This window comes from Biomphalaria glabrata, chromosome 15, assembly GCF_947242115.1.
Source record: "Biomphalaria glabrata chromosome 15, xgBioGlab47.1, whole genome shotgun sequence".
NCBI classification, from domain to species: domain Eukaryota; kingdom Metazoa; phylum Mollusca; class Gastropoda; family Planorbidae; genus Biomphalaria; species Biomphalaria glabrata.
Genome location: NC_074725.1, coordinates 4,037,329 through 4,057,248, shown reverse-complemented (window position 1 = coordinate 4,057,248; position 19,920 = coordinate 4,037,329). Strand labels below are relative to the sequence as shown.

Sequence of the window (19,920 nt, the reverse complement as noted above, 5' to 3'; positions counted from 1 at the left end):
GGCAGTAATGCCAGTGTGTGAGTCGTAATGTTGGCAGTAATACCAGTGTGTGAGTCGTAATGTTGGCAGTAATGCCAGTGTGTGAGTCGTAATGTTGGCAGTAATGCCAGTGTGTGAGTCGTAATGTTGGCAGTAATGCCAGTGTGTGAGTCGTAATGTTGGCTGTAATGCCAGTGTGTGAGTCGTAATGTTGGCTGTAATGCCAGTGTGTGAGTCGTAATGTTGGCTGTAATACCAGTGTGTGAGTCGTAATGTTGGCTGTAATGCCAGTGTGTGAGTCGTAATGTTGGCTGTAATGCCAGTGTGTGAGTCGTAATGTTGGCAGTAATGCCAGTGTGTGAGTCGTAATGTTGGCAGTAATGCCAGTGTGTGAGTCGTAATGTTGGCAGTAATGCCAGTGTGTGAGTCGTAATGTTGGCAGTAATGCCAGTGTGTGAGTCGTAATGTTTGCTGTAATGCCAGTGTGTGAGTCGTAATGTTTGCTGTAATGCCAGTGTGTGAGTCGTAATGTTGGCAGTAATGCCAGTGTGTGAGTCGTAATGTTGGCAGTAATGCCAGTGTGTGAGTCGTAATGTTGGCAGTAATACCAGTGTGTGAGTCGTAATGTTGGCAGTAATGCCAGTGTGTGAGTCGTAATGTTGGCAGTAATGCCAGTGTGTGAGTCGTAATGTTGGCAGTAATGCCAGTGTGTGAGTCGTAATGTTGGCAGTAATGCCAGTGTGTGAGTCGTAATGTTGGCTGTAATGCCAGTGTGTGAGTCGTAATGTTGGCAGTAATGCCAGTGTGTGAGTCGTAATGTTGGCTGTAATGCCAGTGTGTGAGTCGTAATGTTTGCTGTAATGCCAGTGTGTGAGTCGTAATGTTGGCAGTAATGCCAGTGTGTGAGTCGTAATGTTGGCAGTAATGCCAGTGTGTGAGTCGTAATGTTGGCAGTAATGCCCGGGTGTTTCCTATACAGTTGTGTGAATTTCACAACCAGCATCAGGAGATCAGCATCTAGGGGTTCAATCCTGTTCAGTTCACATTTACTTAGTAGGGACCCAAAACTGATTTTTATATACGGTCACGTAGTCTTTTTGTTTTCGAATAAAACTCTTGATTCTAAAGCCGAGGATACTAAATGTATGCCTAAAGCCTCAACTGTTACACATTTTGGAACTATTGCCTTTTTAGTACCCTCAAAACACGTTGTTGTTGTTGTTGTGTATTTGGGTTGTTGTTGTTGTTTTGTAGCCTCAAAATACGTGTATTTGGGTTGTTGTTGTTTTTTTATATACTCAAAACACATGTTTTGTTTTGTTCTCCAGGATTTTTTTTTTTTTTAAAAAGGAAAAAAAATTAGAACACTTCCACAAGTGAAACTAACTTAAAGAAGATATTGGCCTATACACTGACAAAACGCGCTCAATTTTTCTGTTTGAAAGTTGACAAATAATTATGAGATTTTATTTCCTTCTACTGAAAGGCATTTTATCATATTTTATTTTTCACAATTTTGTAACATCATATGCAAAAGGAGGGCGCTGTGGTTGAGTGGTTAAGCGCTTGGCTTTTGAACCTGGGGTGCTGTGTTTGAATCTCGGTGAACACTCGAATTTTGAATTTCGGGATTGTTAGGGCGCCCCTGAGTCCACACCAACTCTAATGTAGTTGGGGAAAGTGAAGTCGGTTGGTCGTTGTGCTGGCCACTTGACACCCTGATCGTTAGCCGTTGGCCAAAGAAACGGATGACCTTAGATGCCCTATAGATCGCAAGGTCTGAAACGGGAATTTTTTTTTAATGTAAAATGGATATTGCTTCCATAGTAAGAAAATTCAATATAATTGTTAGTTCCCCAGTGGCTTTAATGTTAGATGTTTAAATTGAATTGATGAAATAATAGATGAGGCAATCTTTCTGAAATTTTAATCCAATGTGTAAACACGCAGCACAATATGTGAATAAAAAGTTGTCGAAAGAGATGATTCTGATTATTTTTTATTGGCAATGTTTCGATTATTAGTTGGAATTGAGAATATTTTTATATGGAGAGATTAGGTCTAGTGTCAAGCTATCAGGGCAGGCCTTATGCATAGGCGAACTAGGTAGCCACTTTCGGCCTACAGTTCCAGGGGCCTCGCACAGGACTGAAAAAAAAATAATTAGGGAAAAAATTTCGAAACTTGGATCAGGTCTCAAACACTGTGTTTAGAAGTCGAACTGCGTTATATGAATTTCAGTTATTTGTCGATTTAGATCCAGATGGGCAGGCTTTTATAAATTGTGTAATTCAATTTTTTTTTCTGTTTCTTTCTATTTTGTGTTCTTCATTTCATTTGGGGCCACCAAATTCACTAGGGCCTCCAAATATCTAAGGCCGGCCCTGGTTGTATGGAAATTGTTTTATACGTAGGCAAGGTTGGGGTTATGGTATTTTGATCAGTGTAGCCATGATAATGATAGATAATAATAAGGCTTGTCTTCGTGTGCGAAGATTAATCACTAGTGCAGGATTTCACGCGGCTACGCTGTTCTGTGAAATAAAGTGGCAATTATACATAAAGCACTGAATCATAATCTTCAAATACAAAAACAAAATCTAATAAAATACTCAGAAAGACACAAAGATAAAGGCACATTCCACGTTACTTCAAAAAAAGAAGATAATTACGTGCTTCGTAATCTAGTTATATCTGTTAATCAGTGACTTAAACTCTGATAAGTTGTTGATTTTTCTGGTTTGTTTGTTTGTTTTACATGTTTCGGATGTTCCTTCAGAGTTGAAGATAGTTTACTTCCTAGTCCAAACCTCCCGCAGGACGACGAGGGATGGGAGCGGGCAGGATTTGAACCCTCGACCATCGATAAATCCGAACGACAGTCCAGCGCGCAAACCGCACGACCAGGCAGCCATCCTGCAGCCCAGGCAGCCCATTCCATTCTCTAATGGCACTAGGGAAGAAGGAGCACTTGTACGGATAATCGGATATGCTCTAGCATATGGAGTAAGTAGGTATGATCAAGATATAAAACTATTTACTATATTTATTCATTTTATAGGCCTATATCACTCATAAAAATAATTATTCTTAAATTATGTTAATGTTTTTAGTTTGAAGTCAATAAATTGACTCGGATGGCTGCCTGGTCGTATGGGCTGTCATCACAGAGGCGGCCTTAGCAGTGCTTGTATTTGTACGTTTGGCTGAATTTCTATGTCACGGGGCCCCTTTTAGGCGCGGGGCCTAGAGAGATTACACCACTCGCCACCCCCTAAGGCGCGGGGCCTAGGGAGATTACACCACTCGCCACCCCCTAAGGCGCGGGGCCTAGGGAGATTACACCACTCGCCACCCCCTAAGGCGCGGGGCCTAGGGAGATTACACCACTCGCCACCCCCTAAGGCGCGGGGCCTAGGGAGATTACACCACTCGCCACCCCCTAAGGCGCGGGGCCTAGGGAGATTACACCACTCGCCACCCCCTAAGGCGCGGGGCCTAGGGAGATTACACCACTCGCCACCCCCTAAGGCGCGGGGCCTAGGGAGATTACACCACTCGCCACCCCCTAAGGTTGCCTCTGAGATTTATCACGCTGTTTGAAACCTGCAGCTTCCATAACCTGCTTTCGTGCAGGAGGTTTGGATTGAGGTTTCGAAGGAACATCTGAAATTTATAAAAGAAATAAAATACGTCTTCAGCGACAGCTACCTTTCAAGCTAATGCTCATGGAAGAAGCTAGGTAGTAGTTTAAAAAATCGATCGCAGAGTTAATCCCAATTCATTCATGGCTGCCTGGTCGTGCGGTTTGCGCGCTGGACTGTCGTTCGGACTTATCGATGGTCCCGGGTTCAAACCCTGCCCGCTCCCATCCCCCGTCGTCCTGCGGGAGGTTTGGACTAGGAAGTAATTATCTTCAACTCTGAAGGAACATCCGAAATAAGTAAAACATTTTACAAACAAAACAACATTTTCATCCACCAATAACGGAACAGACAACCAACCAACGAAGGGGAGAGAAGTTTAATTAAAAACTAGGGCAGGAAACAATTATCTGGTCATCTACTGAAATCGAGTCAGCGCAGTATTAAATGCTTTAAATTACTTTAAGTACAGTTGCATTCAAGAATGATCAAAAAAACTTAATTAGAATCTGCTAAATAAACAAGGACTTGAATGAGGTCCGGCCTAGAGACGAGCTCTATTCGCCTAAGGGGTGCAAGTCAATCATTTCAAAATATATCTTATATTATTATATGTAATGTGCATTTATAATGTTCTCTTACGAAATACAGACGTTACTTTAAAAAAAAGAAGATGATTACGTCCTACGCAAGTCCCTAGGTCAATCTAGTAATAAAGATTATTATTCATATTATTATATATTTCGGAAACCAGATAGGCCACAAAGTTTATACATTTACCTATTTGTAATCTTACCATAAGCCTACAAAGTACTACATACAGTGAAAATAGAGATATAGTCAGAAATGATCACATATTCAGAAATCAGTTGTTGTTTTTATTTTGTTTATAGATGATCTAAAAGCTTTGTAGGCCTCTATAACTAGCACTACACAACCGGCTACGTCCGTTGATTATTTTCTTCTTTTTTTTTTTTATACACTGTCCTCATTTTAACGATCAACCTAACATACTTTTTTAGCCCGTGAATTAGTGTAACTGTTACAATGAAATTTCACGGCCCGCTCTCTCTTTCCTTCTCTCTCTCTCTCTCTCTCTCTCTCTCTCTCACTCTCTTTCACTCTCTGGAACCCCCATTTTGTTTTGTTTTGGTTTTTTCGTTGTTGTTGTTTTTTACCTACGCATCGTAATTTCTCCCACATAGACTTTTGACTTGACCCACTTCATAATGATCCCCCTGCACACATACATTCTCCTTCCCGTTTCTATAGTTCTCTTGGCATTTTGTTCTCTTAATAAAAAGTAGTACTGCCTATTAAAAATAAGACTTAGGGAAAAAATGCTTTAAAAATATGGAATTCGTTATATTCTTTACATTCTTTTTAATTAGACTGCTGGCCATTTGGGGAAATACAGCTTGCGGTTTTTCGCGAATTGCGGCGGTCAGGCTGCGTACCTGTCAAAAAGCGTTCTTAGTGAGCACCTAGGAGGTAAAAGGAACCTGTGTACGAAATATGATGCGGATAGATCAGTGATATTTTCGCTTATACATAGTAGATAATATAATATTATATAATAAGAAGCAAGTGATGGAAAGACATCAAAGAATGGACGGGCCAACTATTGACAGAGATTCTACTCACAGCGAAAGACAGAGAGGAATGGAGAAAGTCGGTCAACAGACAAATGAACAGGTGAAGTAGCGTGATATAATATGAACACCTAAGCAAATAACTATTCAACTGTTCAACGCTGCAGGAATGAACAACTGTTAAGAAAATAGAAAGAAAACCCTGCTTGATGAAATCGATGTTCAACTTTTGAATGAAATGTTTATATTTCTGTTTACAATCGTGTGTGTGCGTGTTTCTGCGAGTGTTTAGTGTGGATCCCCTCTAAAAAGTAAACATTCACCCGTTCTTCAGTCTTTATAGGAAACTTTATCAAATTGTCTAGACATGTTTCGCTTGCAGAAGATCACAAAGTGTGTGCGTGCCTGTGTGCGTGGGTTTGTTTGTCTCCTGTTTTTACTCTCAAACAAAGATAATTTGACACATGGGAAATCAACCTCACACACACGCGCGCACAGATCCACATCACCACACTGGACATCCAGAAGAGAAATTCGATTCCCCACAGTTGGCAATAATTTATTCACCGTTTCACGGTACGCACGAGAGGGGAGATAAATCTAAATCTAAGTGTCGCAGACGATTGAAGTACAAACGTGTACAAAAAGGAAAAATAAATTTAAAAAGTCAAGATCCCAAAATAAAAAGACACAACATTTTTCACAAACAAATAATAATAATAATAATAATAATAATAGAGGAAAAAACATGTTATCGAAAGTACTCGATAAGCAAAGCAATGTTATAATTGTTATATACACAACTTCCAAATATTTACATAACCATAAAGAGAAAGACATAGACACATTATAGGATACATAGTACATTACTTAGTTTCCCAACAGGGGGCATCAAGTAAGAATCCTGGTGAAGACTGGGATCTTTAATGTCGGGATCCTTTGGGCGCATTTGAGTCCACCCAGTTATAATGGGTACCTGACATTACTTACGGAAAAGTAAAGGCGGTTGGTCGTTGTTCTGACTATATGACACCTTCGTTAACCATGGGCCACTGAAACAGATGACCTTTACATCATCTGCCCCATAGATCGCGGGTCTGAAAGGGAAACTTCACTTTTTTTTTTAAATTTATAATTGATAGATTAGAAAGATAAATAACTAGTTAAGTAGATTGGTAGGGAAGCGTGGTCGAGGCGCTTGAACTTGGCTTGTCTTGGCTACCTATGAAGGGGGCTCGAGGTTCCACACCCGACTCGAGCAGAGCTGTGTTTACTGAGCGCCTAAACGCAGCATGGAAAGCCTCTCCCAGAGACCCCCTCCCCCACTGGTCCACAAACGAGATTGGACCATAGCTAATAAGCATGAAAGTTGCGCTATATAAAAGCTATAATTTAATTTAATTTAGGGAGAGAGAGAGAAAGTTGTTTTATATCTAATTCTAAACCCTAATATTTTGGAAGTGTGTAAGACTATAAAGGCGTAGGGCTAGATCTTGTATACAGACTACAAGAGACCTGTGCTTTCTTTCAAAAATGAACATTAAATGGTAGTTGGACAATAGCATTGTGTTTATAGATGAGATGCTAATTGTTTATAAGAGTACGTCGAAGTGGGTGGATCTTCTTTTGGCAAACTATAAGACTGTTATATCGTCTAAATTACTCTAAATATCAGTATACATTATTTTTTAAGTCCCTTCTGTCTAACATTCTCTATTATTTTACTTACCAGGTGGCGTGTTAAGGAAAATATTCACTGGCGCTCTGCATCGATTTAGGGCGCCACACGCCGACTGCACCACAACCACGGTACTCTGGTCTATACTTTCGTTGGACAGGACGCCCTCGTAGTCCAAACTGGCACTGAACTCCACGGGCGGGGCCGCCACCGCCTCCAGAATTTCATTAGACTTCTGCGAGAGAACTAGTGAGGAAATCAGATTACCCCAAATGTGTGTCGTCTGGAAGCACGCGAGAAAGATCCCGTGAAAACGAAACATCTCGCGATCCAGGTGACCTCTGGTGACCTTAGACGAGTCGAAGGCTAGCTTCAAAATGTAAGAGCTCTCAGCGTTCCAGAGAATACCCTGCCCGAACCCGACCAGCAAAGAGGTGGGAACGAGGGTGTAAAAAGTAGGATGGAAATTGGCGCCAAACCAGATTAAGAAACAAAGGATTCCAATGCAAAGCCCCCATTTGGCAGTGAAAATGTTGACGATAATGGGGGCGAGGAAACATGCGAGACTCATAGACAAATGAACAACCATCATAGTCAAAATCCCGAGATTATTTTCAGTATTGATTGAAGATTGAAGGTTCTGAATGGCGCGAAACGAGGAGAAAATTAAAATGAAACTAATGCACAAAATGATTAGATTTTTGTTGAAGGAAACGGCGGGAATTGCGTTCTGGGACTGTTCACTTCCGGCAGACTTCCCTTGCGATGTCTTGGTCTGGGCCAGGGGCTTCGTCTGCTCCAGGGAGTCTTCGCGACTTTTGCTGCGCTTCATTTTACGCGCTGCAGAAGTGGCGGAATGATTGGCGGACAGCTCGCGGTGGGCGGAGCATTTGTGATTGTCGTTTATATTAATTTGGGTGCAGGTGTCATCGTCACTGCTGGAGTACTGCAAGGTCAGGTGGCCGTGGTTGTTTAGAGAGTTGAGCGAGACGTCTCGCTTGGAAGTGGAATGAAGAGAGCGGTGGAGGTCTTCTGCCACGTAAAGGTCCTCTTCGTGGTCCACCTTGGCAGGGGCCACCTGGTCATCATCCGACAGCACGACCCCGACTTTCGGGGGTGACCCTTGCTCGTCGAGTCGCAGCGGCGTCGCCGTGGCCACCAAGTTGTTCCGCCTCGTTTTGTTGCGTAGCACACCCTCTATAAAGTCTTCGCCGTTGCTGGCTTCCGATGTGGACTCTGGGTTCTCTCTACGGGTGGCGTAGCGATAGCTCTCACTCCTTTGGCGGTTGTACTTGGTTGCGAACGTGTAGCTGGGACGCCTGGGCCGGTAAAGACCGAACCCCATGCCCAAACCGTTAAGGTCAAAAGGGCTTAAGGTGTTACTCGTGGAGTTACTTCCGGACATTGTTAGTTGTCACACAGACTGATATTTTATGAATAATTCAGCAAAACCTGAGATAGTAATAGTTTTTTTTTTCTTTATTATAATTGTTTCCTATTAGTTGATGCCTTCATTATATATAATTTTTTTATGAAAATGTATGCAAATTTTGGCAAATATAATTTTAGAAATAGATTTGAATCGAAAAAATATCTTTTTTTTTTAAACTGTACAAAAGATTATGAAAATTAGAGTTTGAATACATCATTTAGAGGATTTTGAAACAAATAGATTTATTGTAATGTGATAAATAGGAACATATATAAATTAATTAATCTCCATTTATTGAATATGTCCTATACCGAGTCTAGCTACTGTAGAGAAACCTTTTTTTTTTTTCATGTTAAACTAAACATTGTCAGAGACGCTAAATTTAAATCCGCTACTGCCAACTAAATCAAAATGAATTGAGCTTTCATTTTGACAATATCTTAATGCGTGACTGTTGATCTTTGTATTAAATCTCATTTATTACCACTAATTAGTTGAGGTTTACATTAAGTTTTATGTCTAACTGTAAAAAAATCAGAATCACAATGGAATTTAAATAACGTGTGCTATAAACGGAATAACTTTAAAAAAAAAAAGATTCTGCAGTGCTTAAATGTGCACAAAATTGATCATATACCTTTTAAAAAACAACTAGCTTAGCAGCACTTCCTCTATTCTGTACACCGGTACGCCAAAAAGCTCGCGGTGTTAGGCGGTGTATAGTTGTTTTTGTTAATATTAAATTATATCTCTTTCTTTCTATCTAAATATCAGTTTGCTACCTATCTATCTACTTATCGAGCTATCTACCTATCTTTGTCTATACGTGTTTTTACCAGTATACACATTCTGTTTATCCAACTGTCTATGGAGGCTACATATCTGTGTTTTTATTAACTATAGTTTGGAGAATGGTTACTGACTAACGGACTAATTATGAAATGCATTTTTCATTGTCAATAGATGAAACAAATCTCATTATGAACTATTGCTTAAATCTAAACACAAAGGACATCAAACGTGTAACGGGATTTTCCGTGGCTATAAAGATGACTTACACACAATGAAAGTTGGAATATATAGAATCACTTCCTGTTTTTCTTTTTCCTTATAGAATTCCAAATTGCGCAATAATTAAACGAAACTAAATATGGAATATCAGATCGTTGAGTTTGTTTCTAGACGAGAATAGACACACAATATCTCTCGTTAATTAGAATATGATCCATGAACAATGTTCAGCTATTTTTGTGCCATATTTTCAATGTTTCGTTTCTTTTTTTCTTTAAACAGTTCAACTTTTGTTTCTGCTAGTCTTAAAAATCACGTGTATCACAAAAGCAGCCATATTTGACTACTTTTGTTTTGTTTTATTTTTTGACGAAAAAAAAAAAGACTTTGAAATAACTCGATTAAAATACACTCACTATCGGATCTGACTTCTTAAACGATGATCTGAATATAGATGTAGTGCAGGCAAGACTCTCAGATACAGCTATTCTAGATTATCAAAATAAGCCAGAGTGGTGGGGGAAAAACAGCATCGGAGTTTTTCTCGTATCGATTTTTCTTGTGGCAAGTCATTTCTGGAGAGCTCTGCTGGTTCCGTGGCGCTTCTCTTTTAATTGGTTTGGGAACGTTAAGGGCGGATATGCAGCCCCCGCCCCCCCCCCCATAGCAGCACCTGTAAACAAAAACGATAAGAGAAAACATTAGAGCAGTATTCAAGTTTTTATATATCAGTGAAAATGACTTCTTTTAGTCACACGAAGATCTCATTCAAAATACACAGCGAAGAGTTACCGTGCGTGTATCGCTATCGAGGAAGAAGACATATGTGTAATCGATACCTTTAATACTCAGCACGGAACTGTAAGGGGGGCTTAATTCTGGTCACTTCACGTGAAGTCGACGGCAATAATCGCCCCATAAGTACGTAATAATAGAAATGAGGGCTTCCTTTTATATTACAGGGTACACCCTAGTGTGTGCTTTCCCTCTGGCTGACCCGACTCGGAGATGTAATGACCTATTTTCAAAAAAAAAAAACGTGGAATATCTTAAAAACGAGTATGGAAAAAATAGTGAATTACATTTATTTTATTTTGCACAAAGCTTATATCAACTCTATCTGTCTGTCTGTATGGTAAAAAGTTTGTACACACCCAATCTCGGATCAAGCTGAAATTTTGCACAATTATTTCTTTTACCTGACAACACAAGAATCAATTTAACAAAGTAACCAATTAGCTAATTAACTATTGGTAACTAACTATTTTGTTTTGTATCTTGAACAAGGGAAAGAAATCGTACTTGACTGGTGTGGTGGTATACGTTGAATTAGTCCCCTTGAGGACTCTTGAGCCCTGAGAGAATTTTTTTTTTACGCATTTTAAAAAACGATCATACTAAACATTTACAAAGATACCCTCTTCTTCCCTCCTCCTTTCACATCAGGTCCAGACAAGTGAGAGGATAGTAGCGCATTGAGAAAGCTAAAGTTAAACAAAAATAGTTGGTAAAAATATTTCTTATCACCCAGATTTATTATGTCTAGGTCAGTCATCATCTCTATATATATAATTCTCTTCATGGCTCAACCATTCCCGACACCAACCAAGAAGTCATGGAAAGATCACTCTTTTATTTCTGCAAGTCGGACTAGAGTTATCCTACGTAACTTTAGCGGCGAAAAAAAAAAGGGGGGGGGGGAACAGGTAATATTCACCCGTCACTAAATAACAGGGCCGGACTTAACCATTGTGGATCCCTATGCGAAACGGATTTCGTGGGGCCAAGTTTGGGTAGAGATACGGATAATAAGTGAAAATTAAGAATTTGTATTAGAAAATAAATTTGTCTTTTCATTTTATTCATTCTTTACTATGTACAGAATTACTTTAATGAGCCTTGCGTGTAGCGAAGCCATACAGAATATCATAAAAATTCTATTTCCTACATAGATCACGCTCAATAGCAAGAATTACCAAATGTTTCAATCTATCTACGAGAATTGTTGACCTCAAGTAATTCTTCGTTAGTTTGATGCGCGAGAAGCTTCTTTCACCAGATTCCACAATTACGGGTATTGTATAATGACGTTTTTTTTAATCGTGCGTAGGATTGACATTTTCCGTATTGAAAGACACCCCAAAATGACAATTTGTCTATATATTTCAGGAGATTTGTATAAGTTTTCAAAAGATTTTATTAATTTCTGAAGATTTCCAGAACTTTTTCGTATATTTTGCAATTTCAAGAGATTTCCAGGAGCTCCTGGTAAATTAGGAGTCCGCGGGAAATCTGTTATTAGTTATAAAATGGTTTGATTTAATAATGTACACCTAGAATTAGGGCGGGCCCTATGAAAGTGCGGGGGCCATCGCGGTCGCATAGGTTTCAGTGCCCTAAGGCTGGCCCTGCAAAATAGCGGCGTATGAGTCGACTATTGGACTAGTACATATAATTAAATGACTGACCCATAGTAATTGATACAATGACACTTAATATAAGCTTCGTTGTTGTTTTTTAATGTTTTTTTATTTTGTTTTTCTTGTTATGTTTTTTTTTTTTTTTACAAATGTCCATTTTACCTAACATATAAGTATTGAACACTGTAATGCTCACTAGTTCATTTCAACACGGATGTATGTTTAGTCCTGACATATTATGCATGCTATTAACTTAAGTCTTAATTTTAGTCCACGTATGCAATGACATCTGGGCTTAACTCTAAGCCAAAAACAACGTTAAGTATTGCAAGCCAAGAATATTGGCTTAATTTGAGACTATGCTGGCAATGAACATTGAACTAAATTTCCTTGCGAGAAATTTACATTGGTTTGACCTTTACGTACGTAAAGAACTCAATGTCGCCTCTCTCAGTCTCTCTCTCTTTCTTCTTCTCTCTCTCTCTCTCCCTCTCTCTCTCTTTTTCTCAATCAATCAAACCCATAACACACACACACACACACACTCAATCTGTCTGGTTGGGAACATTGAAGTCTATCTACACACAGTCTGATTTGTCACGTGTCTATGTTTACGTGCCTACCCTCCTCCCTCACCCCCCCCTGTCACCTCCTATGGATTGAGAACGGAGACTCCAGCTATGTGGACCAACTGTCGAAACGAGCCGAAACAGAAGACACTACAAGGCCACTGACCAAGTGACTTTTAAAAAATGATCTAGAAAGTCCTTGTTCTCTGCGAAGTGACCAGTGCAGATCCGTATAAATACTTTGTTGTAAGATGTAAAAAGCTGATGACTATTTACAGGGCTGGTCTTAGGCCAATTCACAACCTATGCGGCCGCAGTGGGCCCTAGAAATTTCATAGGCCCCGCGTAAATTCTAGGTGTAAATTATTAAATTAAACAATGTTAACTTATCATTAACGGGTTCCTGGAATTTACCTCAAATTGCAAAATATACGAAAAAGTCATGAAAATCTCCTGAAATTATTAAAATCTTCTGAAAACTGACACAATTATCATATCGGGGTGTCATTCAATAAGGAAAACGCCAATACTACTCGCGATAAAAAAAACGACATTGTCAGCTTTCATTTAATAAAAATGTAATAATAAGTGCTAATAAGGCGAATTTTAACCAAAACAAGAAGTTTCAAATAATTAATTTACTTTAATAGTTACTGGCATACAAATATAGATCTAAATCTATGTCGACCTCTTTAAAAAAATCGATATTTTGCTAGTCGATAGAAAATCTAAAAGGCAGATCTGAATGCTATCGTCTTTTTGTTGGAAAACTACTATCTACTGTAGATGACTCGTAAAGTTAATTTGACAGTGATTTGTGTACTTTGTAAGGAATGAATAAAATGCAAAGACGAATTTAGCTTCTAATATCTTAATTTTCACTTATTATCCTTATCTCTACCCAGACTAGGCCCTGCGCAATCCGTTTCGCATAAGGCCCCGCAATCGGTAGGACCGGCCCTGACTTTTTAGGTGTTTCAACAGTCGCGGTGGATGAGATGTTACGCCTAATGCTGCAGACCAGAGAGTCTCGAGTTCACATTCCGGCTGGAAGGCGAAGGCTAAACCTTTCGGGATTTTCGGAGACACTTAACAGTACCCGACTGAAATAGATACTAAGCACCTTTAGGGTAAAGACCACGAATGGTTCTATAGTTGTGCTAGCCCAGGGGTCGGCAACCTTTTTAAGTCGGAAGAGCCAAAAATTAGAATTTACAAAATTTTAAAGTTTTTAAAGAGCCACAACATTTACATTTTTTCTTACCAACAATAAATAGTACTCACACAATATTTAATGAAAAAAAAAACCAAATATACTTATTTCTATGTCATCAGTGTTTTCACAACAAATTATATAATATACATATGGCATTATTAGATAATTATTTTTTTTATTTCCGTAGTACCTAAAGAAGTTAAACATTTACTTACAACACTAACTTGTGCTTCACTAACACACAATTGAACAAACAAATTCATGGGGGAGGGGTGTGGTGACAGGCGAGTACAAGTGGCTCAGAGATAGAATCGGCGCCTAATTTTCGTTAAACGATTCAGAAATATTTTTAAAAATGTTTGATAAAATAAATAATATTTGCGTATAGAACTTAAGAGCCGCAGCTTCACCCCCAAAGAGCCGCATGTGGCTCGCGAGCCGCATGTTGCCGACCCCTGCTGCTAGCCTACACTTCTCGATAACAGTTTACCTCTAAGACTAGTAACTTTCTAAGCGGACTTTACCGGTACCTATTAAGCTGGTGTAATTACCGAAAATAGCCTACATTCTAAAGAAGTAGAGAAGTGGATCACACTTTAGTGTACCAGTAACCATACTGGTTGATCTGTCTATCTGCTTATCCTGTCTGTCTGTCTCTCTGTCTATCTTCTTCCTATCTGTTCAATTATCAATCTATGTATTTCTAAATCACCAACAGACTTGTATATATTTAAAAATTTTGATGCTCGGTCTCATTTCTGCATGCAGACATGAAACTATGTGTGTGTTGTGTCTGTATGTGTGTGTGAGTTTCAATGCGTGTGTCAGAAGCAATTTTGTTTAGTTTTTTTTTCTTTTTTATATCTCAAGGTCAATGTAACCTTCGTGTAATAATATTTTCACCCCCAGGAAATTTCATAAACTTCTCCCAGACTGAAGGAACTTACACGATCGTGTCTGATGGGCTAGGAGCGTTTTTTTCTTTGGGGTGAGAAGGTCTAATGAGCTGAGAGGGTCCTTTGGGGTGAGACAGTCTATGAAAGTAAGCGTCTATGAAAGTAAGCGTCCATGAAAGTAAAAGTTTTATGATAGTAAAGGTGTTTTTTGTTTAGAGTCATGGAGTGAGAGAGGCTTATTGGGATAATTACGTCCTATATATAGGGTGAGATATTTATAGAGTCTAACGGGATATTTTATTTGAGTAAGAGTTTGTTTTTTATGGGATTATAATAACAATAATAATAATTTTATTTATAAAGCGCTGTTAACAAACAAAATGTAGGCTCAAGGCGCTTTAATAACATTACATTAGCACGGCGTTGCAGTAGTCAAGGCAGGAGAGTATGAATGCCACAGCTAACCCTAACCCTAACCGTGACTCCGTTGTTAAATATGGTCGGATCTGGCCTAATCTGCGCAGCTGCAGATAAAGACCCTTGCAGAGCTGACTTAAGTGTGGGTCGAAATATAGTGTTGAGTCGAAGAAAACTCCAAGATTCCGCACTACATTGACATAAGGTATGGATGATGGTATACTGGAGAGAAAGTATTATGGGATGATAATATCTTTTAGTAAGAGGTCTTTACGGAATGATAGTATAACGGATGGAGAAGGACGATATCTATTGGAGTAAGAGTTATTTGATGCCAGCTAATTGAAGTGAGAGTCTCAAGGGATAATAGTCTCTTGCGGTAAGTCTCATAAGAATATAGAGCTAAAGCCTCAAACGAAAGAATAATACCTGAGATTTAAAAGGTGATAAATAATGGCCAAAGAGAACAGATAACCTTAGGCCGAATTCAACTGGTTCACATAAACAAATTAAGAAACATGCACAATGTCATATACTTAATTTGAAATCAATAGTTGGTACGTAATAACGCTAACATAAAAAATGATATATACCGATAAGCAAACATAGGCATCCATAGAAAATAATGACAGATCCTTCCGAAAGAATCCCAAAAACTTCATTTGTCTACACTACAACAAAGGACAATGGACAACCCAGTGATCGTCAAGCTTGGACAGTTTATGAACAATTTTAACATGAACTGTTGTGTAAACCGTAAACTTATATTACTGAATTAAAAAAAAAAAGGAGGGTTATAATTTCTCATTCTATTTCTTTCTTGTAATGCTTCACTATTGTAAAGGGTCTTTCCAGTGAACTCTGCACAATCCAGTTCTTCAATTAGTGTTTTAGCTAATGACTCATGAACGTATAATTGTTTATTCAACTCTTTACTAACTGCAAAGAAACATTTCAGTCGAGTGCAAGGAATTGGCGCTGAAAGCGGGTTTAAAATAAAAGACACATGCCAAATTTAATTTTAAGATGATTATTTTTAATTATCACCGTCAAACCAAAGTTTTCATTGTGTGGCCAGTGAGGTAGTGCATGTAATTTCTCTCCCTAAGATATACGTAAACTGGCAAAATCGTTGGAGCTATTTTCAAAATACCTGTCACGGATTCCTGAAGTCATAAAGAGTTTATAAGGTAATAGGAGGAAAAAAAGGACTGAATTTGTGTTGTAGGTTTACATTACGTTTTGTTGTTGTTGTTGTTTTCAGCGTCATATAGCTTTCGCTAACATACACACACACACACACACATGCAAATGCTAACGCACACGCGTCCTTTAAAAGCATTAAGCAGGTCTACATTGTCTATCTAACACGTATTATCTCTTATCTTATAAATTACAGACGTTCTTACAAATAAAGACGATCATTACGTCCTCCGAGCGGATCTTTCCTGGTCGTCTGGTATGCGCTCTGGGCTGTCGTTCGGTGGTCCAGATGGTCCTAGGTTCGAACCCTCCCCGCTGCCATCCCCTGGCGTCCTGCGGGAGATTTGGTCTAGGGTGTAATGATCTTCAAATCTGAAGGGACATCCTTGTGTCTCAATGTAATCGTAGATGCTTAATTACTAATAACAGACTTAAACTCTTCTATGTCATTGGTTTTCCTGACTGATTCAGGCAAAATACTCCATGCTTTAATGGTTATAGGTAAGAATTTATCCCAGCATATGGAATAAGAAATAAGTTTTTATATTTGTGTCGCTCTGAGTATTTTATCAGGTTTGCTTTTTTTTTTTTTTTTTTTTGTATTTGTAAGTTATAATTCAGTCTTATATGTATGATTGCTACTTGACATCTTAGCAAATAGATTCACATCCTTCTTGGATTACTATAGTATGGCGCATCTCTCATGCTCCAAGCCAAATACGCTCTGGACCTGTCTCTTTGGGAAGAGGGTGTCTGGGAAAATTCCGTGCTGTTTTTAGTCCGTATTCGAAGTCTAACCCCCTCGATAGGCAGCCATTTGGTTTATGCAACACAGCCACAGATTCCACTTTCTTACAAATATATATGTTTGTTTTAGATATTACAAAGCTTACATTAACTCACTCCCCGCTGTCTGGGGGGGGGATGCCTTTCATTAACTCACTCCCCGCTGTCTGGGGGGAGGGATGCCTTTACACTGTTTGTTTCTCCCACTTACCATAGTCGGATCAAGTTAAAATTTTGCACAATTGTCCGTTGTAGTTGACAACACACGAATCAATAAAGAAAGATAACAAATTAGTTAATCAATTAATAGTAATTAATTAATTGTGTTTATATAGAAAAATGGGTGATACCACTTGCAATATTGAGATATATAGCAGCGATTGAACAGTGCTTTCCCTTCACTAAATATAAACTTTTTTTTTTAATATTTTGATTGTTTATATTATTCAGTCTAAGGTTCTTCATGCATAAATATTTATTTATTGTATAAAAATGATATGTTCCCAGTAAAAGGTTATCTCAGACATGCGCGATGTAAACCATTTGGATCAAGACAACCAGAAAGTCACATGACTTGATTATAACCACTCCAGCCCCCCCCCCGCCTTATTTTAAAAAATATTTTTCTCCTTCCCCACCCCGGGGGGGTAGAGGATTTCCCGTGGTGCCTCTGTGTTTATCACAAAACGGATACGTCTGGGATAAAAGTCAAAGAAGGCCTGGTTAGTATACTATAAAACTATTTCTTTCAAAGCCATGCCAACTCTCAGTGGAGCTGCGATCAATACGCACAGAAAAGGACAAGTGTATCAGTATCCCAATGATGAACGAGGTCAGTACTACAGGAAATTGGCGGGGAAAATGACAAGGAAGAAATACCCAGAATTCCCTTATCCTCCTGTGTTCCGCACTCTTTGTACGTCTGCACAGCCATATATAATAACAATACTTTTTTGTGCTTTTTTTGTTTCCCCGTAAATTAGACCAACCGAAAATTAAGGCCAAAATGTAAAAAGTAGGTATAAACGAATTTACTAGAATTAATAATTTAGATCTTAAGACGTTTGTATTTGTTTAATAAGAATCAGACGTTCTTTCGGGAATGAAGATCATTACGAGGCTTAAACCTCTTGCAGGATGAGCAGTGGAGACGTCAGCCCGAAGCGCAAACAATTAGACCAGGGGCATCCTTGTGTTTTTGGGGTGATGCTCCCCCTCATCTTTACCTATCCTTCAGTCTGTTGAACCGTCGGGGCACCACACAAGATCTGTTGACCGTCTTTTTCCATTCCTCTTTTGCCCTGGTTAGAATTTCTTTCAATGACAGGCCTCTTTTAGGTATGTTGTCTTCCCATTGGTTTCTCAGACGGCTTCTTCTTTCACCTGGTAATGTTTCCTGAAGGAAGGTCTTTGCGATCCCTGGGGACCCTGTGTTGTGGCCATAGAGTTTGAATGTACGTTTTTTTTTAAATCTAACATTTATTAGTTAAGAACAAAGTAATCTCTCTATAAGATATAGAAGGTATTGCCTTTTTAAAAAAATATGTTAAATGTTTTTCTTATTTTAGTATTACCTATAACTTTACTAGATAGACGCGAGCCTAATATTGTAATACAAAGCGAGATGTTTCATTAAGCTCGTTGTCCCGGAAAACAAAGAGAAAGACTCGAAAGCGCATGGCACGAGGAAACTATAGAGAAAGATAAAGTAAAAGAAATGGCAAATAAATTTTTTCCTCTTTTTTAAATGTAAAATAAAATAAGAAAGTCTACTAACTAATGGAACAAAAGTAGAAACTGACTTTTGTTATAAATAGTTTACTTTTTTATTTTAAGCTTTTTTTTTTTTTACAGTACCTCTAATCAAGTCACTCCTTCATGGAAGGTGGGCGGACGCTGATCTCAAAAATGGCTCTTTCCTAGAAATTAAAGAGTTGATGTATATCGCAGAGAAAAGAATTACTAGCTCGTTGGCCACATGGGGAAAACTCTAGTTTGACCGTTATAATTTTTCAAAATAAAAATAAATAAATGTAAATTTGGCTCGAGATTGAATCTTTCTAAATCCTACATCGGTTTTGTAAGGACTATCGCGTTCTTGAAAGGACTATCCAGGGGGGTACCTAGGAATTTTCCATCATTTGGGGTCCCGGAGGGGGGGTGGTTGACCTTTTAGGGAGCCCCTGCATTTTGCGTAATATTTAATATTTAATGTGAAAAAGCACTCAATTTGGGTCCCCCTCAAGGTGGGGAACGGGGGGATTTTCAAATTCTCCCCCCTCCTCCCCCCACCCTAGCTACGCCACTGGGACTATCGCGTTCTTGAAAGGACAATCGCGTTGGAATTTCCGAATGTAAGGCCTTATTGATTGAAGATTGTAATGAATTACCGTTTGCGAATGTTATGCGCATTGTCTTCAAAGTCTAGATCTAAATGCTTATCATTGGAGTATTAAAAGAATTTGCCATCATTGGGGGGGGGGGGGTCGCGGGCTTGACCTCTTTGAGTGCCCAGGGGGATTCTCAAATCTTCCCCCCCTTCCTCCCCCCCCCCTCACCCTAGCTACGCCACTGATATTTTCTCTTATTTGTAATTGTTAGAAATTTAATATCTATAAAAGCGTGAGGGCCGAATGGTAAGGCGCTTGGCTTCCCAGGCGAGAAGTCTCGAGTTCGAATACCGGTGAAGATTGTAATTTCCGATTATTGTGCTTCATAAAAGTCCACCAGAGTTTTATTAGGTACCTGACATAGTGTATTGAGGGGGGGGGGAAAAAACAAGTACGATTTAAGTTATATTCATTATTTATACTACATTATATCGTTCATACAAATTTGAATAAATTCATCACAGCTAAACACATCCTGAAAAGATCGATGCTGATAAAATGGAATCGCCCAATTTATGAGCACGTTTTTTGTTGAATATGCATAACATTATTTGCCATCTGTGAAGATTATCCAAAGCCTGCTCCGCAGTTAAAGTAATTAATTTAAAAAAAAAAACCATCCCATAGGGTTGTCTCGTGTAGAGAAAGAGGAGGGGCGGGAGGAAAAGAGAGGGTGAGGAGCGAGAC

The 19,920-nt window shown here is 38.9% G+C and overlaps 1 protein-coding gene across 3 annotated transcripts in view; it reads right to left on the bottom strand.

Moving 5' to 3' along the window:
* Positions 1-19,920, bottom strand: part of LOC106079155 (protein unc-93 homolog A-like) — a 94,175-nt gene that overhangs the window by 52,522 nt on the left and 21,733 nt on the right. Inside the window, exons 2-3 of one of the 3 annotated variants that reach the window (XM_056012636.1) lie at positions 9,384-10,009; positions 6,945-8,402 (exon numbers count right to left, since the gene is read on the bottom strand). In XM_056012636.1, the coding sequence (XP_055868611.1) occupies positions 6,945-8,298 (1,354 nt within the window). In that variant the 5' untranslated portion in view covers positions 8,299-8,402; positions 9,384-10,009. Of the gene's footprint in view, positions 1-6,944; positions 10,010-19,920 lie in introns of all 3 variants that reach the window. The other 2 variants (XM_056012637.1, XM_056012635.1) reach the window with 2 other exon arrangements.